General features: G+C 32.8%; 1 protein-coding gene across 5 annotated transcripts in view; it reads right to left on the minus strand.

Moving 5' to 3' along the window:
* The window catches only part of NAALADL2 (N-acetylated alpha-linked acidic dipeptidase like 2), a 1363661-nt gene that overhangs the window by 165472 nt on the left and 1183286 nt on the right, over positions 1 to 14903 (minus strand). For all 5 annotated transcript variants that reach the window (XM_059163440.1, XM_059163438.1, XM_059163439.1 and 2 more), the window contains one exon: positions 5570 to 5665. In XM_059163440.1, coding sequence (XP_059019423.1) covers positions 5570 to 5665 — 96 coding nt within the window. The remainder of the gene's footprint in view (positions 1 to 5569; positions 5666 to 14903) is intronic.

The following is a 14903-nucleotide window of genomic DNA, read 5'->3' on the forward strand; positions in this document are numbered from 1 at the left end:
TAATTATCTGCCTTTGGCTCAGGTCATGATCTCAGGGTGCTGGGATCGCGGCCCTCATCAGACTCCCTGTTCAACCAGGAGTCTGCTTTTCCCTCTACCTCTGCCCTTCCTCCCCCCACCACCGGTTTGTGCTTGCTCCCTTCCTTTCTCTCAAAATAAAAATAAAATCTTTTAAAAAAAGTAGACCGAAGAAATGGTTAACAACTCACGTGAACTCTTTATGGATAATGGCAAAGAACTGAGTATCAGGCATAAATGAAGAGAAAAAAGATGTTTTCAAATTCTAAATAAGTGGTTCAGAAGTTACTGTGGATGACTAGTTAATTGGGTAAATACACATTTTTTCCTGAATTTCTAAGAATTATTGTAAAATACATATAACATTAAATTTACCATCAACAGATTTTAAGTTATAGTTCAGTGGTATGAAATACATTCATAATGTGTAACCAGTACCAATATCCTTCTCTATAACTCTTACACCTTGTGTAAGTCACAAGATGTAAAAATGAAACTTTATATCCACTAAACTAAAATTCCCCCATTCCTACCCCAATCTCCATTGTATTTTCTTTCTCCTTGGTTTTGATTACTTTAAGTATATCATATTCATGGAATCACACCATATAGTAGTTGTCATTTTGTGACTGGCTTATTTCACTTAGCATGATGTCCTCAAGTTTCCTCCATGTTGTAGCCAATGTCAGAATTTCCTTCCTTTTGAAGATTGAATGATATTCCATTGTATATTTATACCTCATTTTACTTAATCATTTATCCATCTATGGCCACATTTTAGCTATTGTAAATAATGCTGTTAGCAACATGGATGTACAAATATGTTTCTAAGACTCCACTTTCAGTTCTGTGGAATTGGTAGATAATATGATAATATGAATTGGTAGGTAATATGATAATTCTTTTTTAAAATTTTTAAGAAACTGCCACTGTTTTCCACAACAATTGTACCATTTTATATTCTCACAGTGCACAAGGTTTTCAATTTCTCCACATCCTGTCAACATGTGTTATCTTCTGTTTCATTTTCTTTAGTTTTGTTTTTAATTTTAGCCATCTTAATGCTGTGAAGCTGTGGGAGGATATGCTTTTGGACACTTCCTCTTTCTTATAATGTATCTTTTCCTGTGGATCCCATAAAACATTCTGCCCTGGGGCTTTTGTCCTCTCCCTGTCACTCTTGATTCTCTGCATGATTATTGCCAAGGTAACATCATCATCATCAACATTTCATCAATGAAGAAAATGTTCTATAATCTATGCTATTCCATGCAGTAGCTCCTGCCTGTATATGGTTACTAAACATGTAAATCGTGGCTAATGGTACTGAGGAAATTAAATTCTAGTTACATTTCTTTTTTTTTTTTTTTTTTTTAGTTTAAAGCCACATGTGACAAGTGGTTATTACATCAGCTAACACATTGAATTATTTTTCTTCCTGAGCTCCAACCTCATGTATCCAACTGCTCCTATAATATATTTGTCTAGATTCACTAAGTATTCAAAATTTCACGTCCAAGGTTAGACTATCACTTTCTTCAGTCTAACACCTACTTTGGTTAATTCAATAATATCAACTTTGTCCAAAGTGGAGGTATTCAAATTGTCCTTTACTCTTTACTCTGCTTCATACCCCATATCCAGTAAACCATATATCCTGTTATTCAGACCTAAAAAATGTCTCCCAAATCTGTCTTTTGTTATTCAAAATACATATAATTATTTCTTACACAATACCACTAACAATCTGCTTTTTAGAGAACTCTCAAGGGAAGCTCATTGACGTTAATATAAAGTTAATATTTCTTAAATTCTTCAGATGTCACTTTTCTGGTGAATTCTTCAAATCTAGTCAGAAGCATGAACTCCATCATCTTTCTTCTCATAACTTGTTTATGTCACTATCACCTCTTTTGTTATGTTATGTTAAAATGCTTCCCTTACCTGTTTAGTCCCTTGGACCTATTCTCTTGTATGAATTGTTTTTATATTTCAAGTGTTCTGCTTCATCCTAAAATGTTTAGATAACTAATTACAATTTGTGAGCTAAATGTTGAGAATTCAGAAACCTAACTAGACAATTCCTAGCTACAAAGGAGAAATAAGCCTATTTCAAAACAAATCCATGGCGATTTTTATTCACTTATTAAAGGATTAAGCAGCTAAGATTTATATTGGTATTTCATTCATGTGTAGTCTTTGGAGAAATCAGTTTGGTTTCTATGATACTTAAAAAATCAAATGCTGTTTTTAAAGGTAATTATAGAAGATAAGAAAACATCTTCAACAGCAATGCAGTATGTGATGCCCTTTGGTGACTTTATACTGTATCATCGGACTGTCATGAAGCAATGATGAATTATACCTTTTAGCATCAATATTGAGTCTCATTCATTACTTTCTTAGGTTCCATGCTTTATATCAAAAAGACAAATGCCAGGATAAATTCATACTTTATAAAAATATATATTTTTAAAGAACTGCAGGACAGCATTGGAGAGCTGCATACCAGGACTCATAGCTCCTATCCCATCTATGTGCAGTTTGTTTGTTTTCATTTTTTTTAATTTGGGGAAAAAACACTATTGATAGATTATTAACTTTTAATGCTTGGAAGCTGTAATTTAATTTTACATAAATTGTATTTGTGATCTATAACAGAGGTCCAGAATACAAAGTTACTCACTTGTAAAGGATAATAGATTACATTACATGATCATTTGTATTAGATGTATATGCTTCTTATATTTATTTAATTAGATAAAATAAATACGTGATTGTGTTATAATGTTGTGTATTGAATTCAAACTTTTGTTTGGAGAAATAAGGACTAGAATCTTCAATATTTCATTTAATACAGATTTTTTAAAATGTTTTATAAGTGGTATAATATCAGTAATTGTGTTTTATCATTTTCCAACACGTTTCTTACTTCACATCAAATTTTCAGAATTCACAGTGACAGAATTTATACCTAACTGGGTCTTTTCATTCAAAGTCCATTATTATTTCTATAATATCTCACTGCTACATGAAATATGAGTGTACTAAATGCGTGGTATACTATGATAATTCCACTACTATTCTTACTAAAACAAAATATTTTAAAGGGTTCAATCTTTTACAAATTAAATTATGTATTCCATTTGTACACACTAACCTACCAGCGTATTCTCAGTGTTTAATTAATTAGTTTACTCATATGCTTTCCTATCTAACATTCTTTTTTACTTTAAAGTGAAAACTAAATACAGAAGGTGCAGGTAAGAGTCTATTTGAAGACATCAGCACTCTTATTTTTTAATGTGTTAATAATTATACTCAATTAAATCCATACTGCATTTCCAGGGAAAATATATACATGATCTTTCAACCTCACAGAATCTTCATGAGGAAAGTCATTACTAGTGTACTCCTTTTTGGTATAGACAATAAAATAGAGTTTTACTAAATAAAAGAACAAGTTGGTAGCCAAGGTAATAAAATGTATGCTCCATATTTCCTAGTCATTGCCTAGTCAATCTCACCATATTTATATTTTTTATTTTGTTGTTGATTAAAAAAAAATTTGACCTTAAAATAAAGTATTTATTAAGTACTTCTTTTTGTGATTCCCCCGTTTCTCCTACTGGAAAACTAAGATTGAACTACTGAAGCACAATTTCTTCTCTTGGCCTATGTCTCCAACACGAGGTGTTACCTTAGGTAAACATGATGACTGGGGAAACAGTATCAACATTAGATAAATATATTTGCTCATAAAAAGTGTCAGAAGTCACTTACTTCTGCACTTTGGCATGCTTTATTTCTTCATAGAATTTTTTCTAATATCCATTTAATGGGTTAATTATCTGCTTACCTAGGAAATAAATTTTAAAATAAATATAGAACCTGTGGTAATATCTGCGCACAAATTTGTGCATTTTCTCAAACAGTCTCTGACTTTCTGTGTTTCACACTAAGTACAGAACTCATTCTTATGTCTAGGCTATGTCCCATGTTCCTCTACTCCCTTCTTGCCCCATCCCTGCTTCCCGACATGCTCTTAGGAGTTGTGGAGTGCCAAAACATCACGCAGCAAGAATCAGTATGTGTTTACACCTCTCATTATACACCTGATACCAGTAGGGTCTCAAATTATTCATTCCACAAAAATCAATGAATTCCCTGATCCAGAGGAAAGCAGAAAGAAATGGGGGAAAAAAAATGTTACTATTCCATTGCCCTAAAATCCTCTAATGCTTCACTTAAAAATAAGTAAGTTAAACCTAGATTTTGAGTATCCAGAATATTTGAATGAGCACACACATGCACACAAACACACTCTCATCTAAATGGATGCAGAAGCATATACTCATTTAAATAGGTATATAGATACATATAGATATGTATTTTTATCTATCACCCTATCATCTTTACAAGTATTAAGAACATAATTAATATTTTGAATACTAAGGAACTATTATTTGAGGGAAATGTATATGTTGTTATATCCAAATACAAAGGGATATTAAAGAATGGGAACATTAAAATCTAAAATAAGGAAGTAAAATTAATTGCAAAGCAAAGAGGTATAAATGTAATTAGGATTCAGATATTTCGAGCTTAGGAGAATTTTAAGTAAAATGTGGTACAAACTCCTCTTATTTCAAATGTTCAGAAAAAATAAATTCACAGTTTTATTAAAAAGCTAGGGTAGATCTAAAATCCTAGTTTGTATTCTGAGTTCATTCCAGTGCCACTTATTGAGTTCAGTTAATTATATCACATTTCCTGTTTCTGAAGGAGAAAAATAGCCTTGTAAAATTTCACTAAGAAGATTTAAGAATGATTCAGTTCTTTCAACTAAGCATATATAAATATGGATTATTTTAAATGTGCTGAAATGCCAATATTCTCTATAAACTCTATTCCCAAAAGGGAGGTTATGACAGGTTAGACAAACTGTTGGTAAATGTAAAAATTCATATGATGTCCTATGATGTCAGAACATTAAATTTATTTACTCCATACTGTACAATTTAATTTTCTCCATATTATAAACATATACCTAAGAGTTTTGAGTAAAAATATAGGAATGACCATGATAGTATAAAAACATCTATTATAAATTCAGTCTTTTTTTTTAAGTAGCCATTTTTCTTTAATTGCAACTAAAAAGTACCACCATAAATAACCAAATATCTTAAATATTGAAACAAAACATGGAAGATAAAGAAATTCAACGATACTGACCTTAATCAAAGAGTGTACTTGAGAGTACACTACAACTCTACTTTCAGATGAAGAAAAAAGAAAAAAAATATCTATTTGTTTTATTAAGGATTGATTTTGAATACAAATCATGCTATTGCTCTGTATGATCTTGATTGAGTAGTGTATCATCCTTACTCCTTAGCAAAGTAATGGGAAGTACTTAAAATCCTTTCAAGCATATATTATAAATGGAAACATAAAATTTCTCTTGATTGGTTATTTTCTTTTTCTCCACCTACCACCAAAACCCTCCCAAACTTCCCCAACTCTGCCCATGAATGCAGTTATCTCCTACCTTGGTAATGGCTTCATGAAGGTTGAAAAAAGGATCCATTTCTTCAATTTTTCTTGCACGTTTAGGGAAAAGGGCCTCAGAGAGAAAACTTGGACCCTGCAGAAAAATCAGAAAAGAGACATTTAAAACTCTTCATTGATTTTTTTTTCAAATGCTTATTGGATTTTCCTTAAAGATTCAAAAGGGCTCTAAATTGCGTTAAGTTTTCTGTTGATTGTTGGCCTTCATTCTACTGATCTAATTAACCAATTGCAGACCACTTATATAAAAAATGAGTAGAATTCTATAACTCTTATTTTTATTTACAAAAGATTATTTTTGGGGGGGCACCTGGGTAGCTCAGTGGGTTAAAGCTCTGCCTTCAGCTCAGGTCATATTCCCAGGGTCCTGGGATCAAGCCCCGCATCAGGCTCTCTGCTCAGCGGGAAGCCTGCTTCCTCCTCTCTCTCTGCCTGCCTCTCTGCCTAATTGTGATCTCTATCTGTTAAATAAATAAATAAAATCTTTTTTAAAAAAAAGATTTTTTTTTTTTAATTTAGAGGAGATAATTCTTTGCAGCCCTCTCTTTTCTCAAATGCAGGCTTATATGTAAAGCAAGATATCTTGAAGACAAAACCTATATGTGAAACCCTTTCTTTGATTTATATATTGAATTTTATGTTCTAAGGCTGGTAGGATAGAATGTTTTTGACAAACATGATTACCATCTTAAAAAGCCTAGGCAAAAGTGTATAGGACATTTTAAATATTGCAAAATTCACTTCAAAGTGATAGTAAGATATTCTGGGTAGATTGGTCTCATGGTTCCACATACTTCCAATAAAATGAGAGCATGCTGACTCTATCAGAAACTTGGTATTATGATGCTTGAAATCAGTCGAACATATTTTTTTTAATCAGAAAAAAATTTAACTAGTCATTTTGTATTTCCATGTGTAAACAAATTTCAGAGTATAATAAGACACAGGATGCTGACAATGTTAGCATCTACTATGGTCTAAATATGCATGTTCATCTAAAATTCCTATATTGGAATTCTAATCTCCAAGGAAATTGTGTTAGGAGATGGGGCATTTAGGAAATGATTAGGTCATGAGGGTTTCATCCATGTAATTGGGATTAGTGCCCTTATAGAACAGACTTCACAGAACTCCCTAGCACCTTCCTTTAGGTGAGGATACAACAAAAAGTTTGCAACCTGGAAAACGGTCCTCACTCAGTCATGTTGGCACCCTGATTTTGGATTTCCTACCTCCAGAACTGTGAGAAATTACATTCTGTTGCTTATTATGGCACTCAGTTTGTGATACTTTGATACAGTAGTCCAAAAGGACTAAAACTCTATCCAAAATAATGATCTTGTAGCTATCAACATTCTTAACATCCAATGAGATGATTATTACTTAACCATATAAATATAGCTTTTACTTTAAAACCTGAAGTAACTAGGATTTGTCTAGAAAATAGAAGAATCGCGACAGGATGTATGTTTATAGGTAGACTACTGAATGATAGATAATCTTTATGAAGGCTATCATAGGGAAGAAGGGGTCAAGCAAATCTAACCAGCAATGACTACAACAGGGCAACCAATTTAAATTGAATTCTATTATTTAATAAATTAAATATTTAAATAACTATCTAATAAAGCTATTTATTAGAGCAATCCAGCACAGACTAGTTTGGGATTATCAATCATGAGAACGAAAGAATAATGGAGTTAATTGACTCTGAAGTCATACCAACATATCAGGGCAGGACTAAACCCAGCATATTAGCAATTTCCTAGAAATTAAACAATGCTGTTATCAGGCACACTCTTCATCCCCTATTTTTAACAAAACTGTGATCAAACAAAAGTAATTTATCTGTTTGCTTCAGAATATACCCACTTTTGGATGATAAAACCAAATACCAGCAGCTGATTTATAAACACATGTTTTATGTTCCTCTCCTCATTTTGCCCTCCAACCTAAAACTAATCTCTGTCAGAAACTCTGCCCAGTTCCAACCATTACTCCACTTTTTAAGCTTTACCATAAAACCACACAACCAGGCTAAAATATTATAAATAGCTTTCCCTAATTTCCCCATTTAGAGAGAGTCTACTAAGACTCAGTGTTATGGGTTGAATAATTCATATATTCAAGTTCTAACCTTCACTATCTCAGAATCTGATCTTATTTGGAAATAGGTCATTGCAGATGTAGCTACCTAATCTAGAATGAGGTTATACTGGAGTGAGTGGGGCCCTAATACAGTATGACTGGTGTCCTTTAAAAAGAGAAAATTTGGAGATAGATGTGCAGCACAGGGAGAAAACCATGTGAACACAAGGACAGAGATTGTGGAGTGATGAGTCTACAAGCAAAAGGAACATCAAAGCTTGCCAGAAAATCACCGGAAGCTAGGTAAGAGGCTTGGGACAGATTTTTTGGTCACACTTCTCAGAAGGAACCACCTCTAATACTACACTGAACGATAGATGTCTGCATCCCCAATCTGTGGTGCTTTGTTATGGCAGCCCTAGAAAACCAATACGCTCAGCCAGGATGTTATTCTTCCTCACGACAATAGGTCTCATAAACTTAATTTTTTTTTTATCAGTAAGGATTTTTGGAGACATTTTGGGCAGTCAACATAAAAATACATTAAAATTTTGGTTTTCCCACTTAATAATTATGTCATCTTAAACATCTTAATCTCCAAAGGATGAGTTACCACATCTGAAAAACTTCAATAGTATCTACTTCACAGAGATATTGTGAACTGTCCAATGCCTGACACACAGGACATACTATATTAATGGCATTGATGATAAGGCTAATGGTAATAAATATCATAACAATGTTGGTAAGGGTGGTGGTAAGGTGGTGGTAATTTCAGTAGGATGCTGAATTAAAGGAAATCCAAAGACTGCTCTAGGATCCTATGAAAGACAGGGTATAGTTTGTATTTAGATATGTTTGTTTTTCTAAAGAGAAATATCTTTTAATCAACTTAATAAAAGAATGGCAAGAATAATTTGTGGCATTCATTTTCATTTAATAATTTAAGCCTGAAGTCCTAAAGAAGTTTGTTTCACCGGTGGTTTTAAAAGAACTTCTTGACATAATTTTATTTTATTAGTTTACTCAGCAAAACAAAACTTCATAAATAGTGCAAAGGTAAAATATCAGCCTGCCTCAAATTGAACGATACCGTGGAAGATAAACAGGGAGTTATAATTAATGAGGTTTTTATTGAACTTTCAATTATTTAGTAGCAGTACATGTTAATTTAAATTATCCATGTGAGCCTTTTCTCCTGTGTAATCCATTTCTTTCTCTTATTCCTTCATGTATCTCTTGCCATTCTTTGTTTCTACTGCCTCATTTATTTATTATCTTTGCTTCTACGGCCTCATTTATTTATTTTAAAAAACACTCATGTGACCCTTCTATATGCTATTTACTACACTAAGTGCAAGACACGATCCTTAATCTCACGGAGCTTAATCTAATGGGAATTGAACACACAATACATCAAATATCACTGTCTTTGAAAACATTAAGTTACTCCCATTCTTTACATATATGTGTGTATATCACATAAAACATTATCATTCATAGACTGGCATTTATATATCCTGATATAAAAATAAGGAGAAAATTAAAAGAAGGATATATGCTTTGTGAAAGTTTTCTACTACTATTACATTAATTCTGAGTGATGGCTGTTTAATAATGGCTCCCATCTGTAGATGAAGAGAGAAGTTAAGCACCATTAACCACTTAGAAAGGACTTTTGTTTAGAACAATTATTGGTAGTTTAAAATAAAGGAGTAAATCAAGATATGTGAAAAACTTAATACTCTATGCCTGCCAACTGAAGACCCTTATAAAGATATTACAGAAGAAAGGATATTGATAAGAAAATTCTATCTAGAATATGGTGTAAAATTCCATTTGTCTCCAGTCACTGCTTTACTTGTCCTTTCTGTAAGATTTCACCATATTTAGGACACCTTCTTTCTTTCAATTCTTTTGTCTAAAGTCACTGATTTGACCCAGCTGGTTCTCTGCATGTATATTATTCTCTTCCTCAACTGGGTTTTCTTTTTTTTTTAATCTTACTATCATTTTTAGGTGGTCTACTCTCAGTCTTCTCTTTTCCACAGGCTAAGTGGTTTTATCTACTTTTCTGACTTCAACTACCATCTTCAAAATGGTAATTTCTAAATCTTTATCTCCAGATTTCTTTCTTTCTCATAACTATTTCACACTATTTCCAAATAACTTTTGTTAATAGTGTAGCAGCCCATTCACCAAACTGGACCTAACCTTACCTTTACTATGTCTGTTCCTATAGTTGGGCCATTTCCTCATCTGCCTGAAATGTTCTTCCTCCATCTGGTTATCAGGTTTCTTCCTATAGTTGCTTTCCTTGATCTTCACCAACACATCAGAGTTCATTGTGCTCTTGTCAGTGTTTCCATATCACTTTATACTTACTTTTCCTCATCATTTATTACACTGTGGTTTTCTTACATTTATTTATTTATTTTACTATACTATGAGCCTTTTAAGACATGGGAGCCCTTTTGTATTAAAATAGTAAAAACGGGGGCACCTGGGTGGCTCAGTGGGTTAAAGTCTCTGCCTTCAGCTCAGGTCATGATCCCAGGGTACTGGGATCGGGCCTCACATTGGGTTCTCTGCTCAAGCAGGGAGCCTGTTTCCTCCTCTCTCTCTGCCTACTTGTGATCTCTGTCTGTCAAATAAATAAATAAAATCTTTAAAAAAATAGTAAAAAATGCCAGACACCTTTGAGTAAGTTGTTAATTTCTCAATCTTAGTATCATCAATCCATAAGGTTAAAAACATGTAAACATGCTGGTTCTTCACAGAGAGCTCATGTCAAAATTAATCAAAGGAACAAAGGATAAAAATGTGCTCAGGAAGGAGGAAAGGACTACATTAAAACTGGGTGGTGTCTGATTTCTTTCACATTTATCAGGAACTGCTTTTTTTATGCAAGCAAAAGTTAGAGTTTTGAAATTTAAATTACTATAAATAGGTGATTGTGTATTGTCCTTGTGAAATTTCTCGTTTAAAATCTACAACTGTTAAGGTTTAAAAACCATTTCTGTGGGAGACAAGAAGTCCTTAGAGTGTTCTGAATAGAGCAAGGGATATTCTCAAGTGTGTGTTGAGGAGGGCACACATTGACATCTATGTGGGGGATAACTTTTAAAAAGATATGATGGGAAGCAGGGAGTTTACTCAGAAGGCTGTTGCAGTACCACAGTGAGAAACTGGAAGAGACTAAACCAGGACAGTCGCAGTAGAACTAGGGAAGAGGGGATCAGTTTAACCGATGTTGAAGATAAAATGTTTACGATGAAGTGCTTGGTAATTAACTGGTTGTGGAAGTCTTAAAAAGGAGTCAAGATCGCAAGTATTTCTAGATTTGATAAAATAAGTGGATACATATTTCATTACCTTAGAAAATATAGAAACACATGATTTAGGACAAAAGAAACTAGATTTTAAATTTTTGAAGTAAGGTGTTGGTAAGTTATCCATATAAACTTATCCCAGAAGAGGAGCCACTATATTATTCAAGATCTGTTTGGCTCATGACCAAATTCTAAACTGGAATAAAAATAATTTGAGGGGTGCCCAGGTAGCTCAGTGGATTAAGCCTCTGCCTTTGGCTGAGGTTATGATATCAGGGTTCTGGGATGGAGCCCAGCTTCAGGTTTTCTGCTCAGCAGGGAGTCTGCTTTCCCTAGACCCCCGCCTGACTCTCTGCCTACTTGTGATCTCTGTCTGTCAAATAAATAAATAAAACATTTAAAAAATAATAATTTGAGAAGCATGCACATAATAAATGTAAAGAACACCATATGTAGTCTTAGAAGTACGGTGAATATAGCCCATATATAGTCTTAGAAGTACAGTGAATATAGCCGAGATCTCTGAGAAATAGCAAAAACTCTGAATGGCACCTATACTTAAGGAAAAATAAAAATAAAATCCATGAAAACATTATAGATAGAATAATCAGAGAAAGTGAAAAGTAGCATCTGAGTTTGACTTTACAGGAGAAAAAAAGGTAGAGAATGTCTGGCAAAGAATAATCAATGCTTCAAAGGAAGTAAAGAAATACAATAAGATGAAAATTATCCATTGGAAGTAGCATTTCAAAGGCTCCTGGTATCTTTTGTCAGAGGGGTTTCTATGGATTAGTGAGCACAGGAGACAATGCAATCAGCTGAGGAGTAAAAGTGAGAAGTGCAACATTATGAACTACCTTATTCTCTCTAGAAATTCACATTAGGTTGAAAAGTTAAAAAACACTTATCATTACCTAAAGAGAGTTAAAGAATCAAAGAAAAGTTCATTTATTGTGTTTTAGAGAGGATCAATGTGGACTTATTTTTTTAATGTGAGAGAAAGCATCTAGAAGATAACAAGGTTTTTTTTTTTTTTAAAAAAAAAGCAGGGAAATCTTAGGGAAATAAATAGATTATAGGATTACAGGGAAAGAATTAAAGCTCAGGAAAGTTACCCAGAAAACTGAACTGTAACTAGAGAAGCCATTGGAGAAAGGTTTTGAAATAAGGGTAGGATATAAGTAAGTTGGAAGATATAAATAACTTATATAAAGAAGTTAGTGCATATACATAGGTAAAGAAAACATTTAAAGGTTATATTAATTCATTTCTATACTAGATTGAGTTGACTAAACTTTAAGTTACTGCCATACCAAAATACACCCTTTGCATTTTTTTGAGATATAATCATTTAAAATATTTAGTTCATGTAGGTTTAACAAGTATTGATCTAGACAAAAGGCATTCTGTACATGCCTTTTCTGTGTAGTTGGTACTTAATGAACATGACTTGGATGAATATAATAATATTTAATCTACATACATACTTTTAAAGTGGGAACTATTATGACCCTATCTTTACAGATGGAGAATTTAAGAACCAATGAGTTCCACACATTAGCTCAAGGTCACATCGTTAAGTAAGTGGAGCCTGGATTCAAACCCAGATTTTTCTGATTCCACAGCCCACACTTCCATTCCTATGCAATGCCTATTCCTTATTGCCAAAATTCCCCTTAGCCAAAGATTTCAGGGGTTGTTTTTTTGTTTGTTTGTTTGTTTTTTAAGATTTTATTTATTTATTTGACAAATCACAAGTAGGTAGAGAGGCAGGCAGAGAGAGGAAGGAAGCAAAGCAGGCTCCCTGTTGAGCAGAGAGCCCTATGCGGGGCTAGATTCCAGGACTCTGGGATCATGACCTGAGCCAAAGGCAGAGGCCTTAATCCAATGAGCCAGCCAGGCACCCCAGATTTCAGTTTTTTTTAATTTAAGTGGAAAAGGATGATTTCCGCCACCTCTTGTTCCGGTTCCCTCCAAGACTTACTCTACTCTACATAAGCAGCATAAACACTATATACAGTTAAAGGATATAATCAAAGACTCCCTGTTTAGACTAAATTGAACTGAATCTAAGAAGTCTCATGTGTACTTCTTTCACTGCAATAGTCTCTTTTCTGCATAAGAGAATATACACATCAATACTTAAATTTAATATATGAAATTAAAACACTTGCAGGCTTTGAATGGCACTGACATTCATAATGTGCTGGGCTGAGGAAAAAGGTAATTACAGCAATAATTTTTGAAACATAAGCTCCTCATTACTATTCAAAGTAAAGCAGACCTGAGAAAATGCAGACTTTAAACAGAAGTGTAACAAAACCAACGGTCAAATGTGGAACAATATTAGGACATTATTTTCTGAATTCCCCCATTTTTTTCATTTCAATTATTTTTTCAAGTTCTAGGAAAGTCCATAACATTGGCTTTATTGAAAATACTGAAAATATTCAAGGTACTTTAATAGTTCTATTCATATTGAGATAGCATCCTAATTTTAGACCTAAATGAACCATTAGAAATCTTAATTTAAACCAGATACACAGAGTAAAACATGGAAAATTCAAATGGCTAAATGATTGTCAAAAAGTTGCAGAACAGTTTCTGGAAAGCCATCCTAAAAACTGTGTGTGTGTGTGTGTGTGTGTGCGCGCGCACATTTTTAAAATATTTTCTCTTTCCCTGTAAAGTACTTTAAAGAGGGGGGTAATTATTGCAATACAAGTCTTAAAAATGCACTGGATATGATGCATAAAAAATGAATTTTGGAACACTGAAAAAATATTGAATAAATAAAATTTTTTTAAAAAAAAGTGAAAATAAAAGCAACAAAATGCATAACATTTCAATGCATTTATGATGCGTTTTTTATCTTGAAGTTCTTATATACCAACAATATACTTTCATAGGATCCAATCTTCACATTTTAGACTTTCATCCAGTTAATCTCCTTTATATATCTTGCCTTCTTTCATCTCTTAATCATTGAATGTGTGCTGATCTTATACACACCATGCATCATTAAATAGTCTATGGTTTTGTTTTGTTCTGTTTTACAGCACACATTCTAGACAGATCAGGGGGCAGGGAAAGTTAAGTTGTGGCAACAACAAGAAAAAAAAACAATAAAAATTACTCTTAGCAGAGTTGTTTCACAAATTAATACATTTCCTAATAAATTCCTGAGCTAATAATTTGATGGTAAATAATTAAGATAAAGTAAATAGATACTGCCAAACTGTTAAGCTCTCTTACTGGACATTAATTATTCTATATAGTAAAACGAATGAATAGTATTTGTGATACTCCATAGCTGGGCTGCCCTTATGAACAAAAGATTAACATCTGACAAAACATGTGCTTTAATGTTAATAGTAACAGTAGTAACAATGTTCTTATTGACATAAATATAATAACTGCACATGCATTAAACAAATACAGTAATAGATTTTAAAATATCCGTATTTATTTATTTATAATAAAATATATAAATATGTTTATATTATATAGAAATATGTGCTATTTATATATTATACAATATTTAACATTTGTCTATGGCAAGTAAATGAAAAAGAATTCTTCTATAGTATAATAAATATAGAACAAATACATAAAACTAATAAATGCTATTGAATGTTTGAAAATATTTATCAAATATTTAACATACGGTAAGTTACCTAACTTCTCTGTGCCTCACTTTCTCACCTGCAAAATGAATATAACAAAATCTACTCATAAAGTCATAAAGAGTAAATGAATTCATCTAATAAAATTCTGAGAATAATTCCTGAAACAGTTAATCCAAGTAGCAACTCCATCAGAAAGGTATTATTGTCCCCAATTTGCAAGTGAAGAAACTGAGGTTTAGGATGAAGGATGAAGAAATTTGCTAAG

Source organism: Mustela lutreola, chromosome 2 (genome assembly GCF_030435805.1).
Source record: "Mustela lutreola isolate mMusLut2 chromosome 2, mMusLut2.pri, whole genome shotgun sequence".
Taxonomy (NCBI): Eukaryota; Metazoa; Chordata; class Mammalia; order Carnivora; family Mustelidae; genus Mustela; species Mustela lutreola.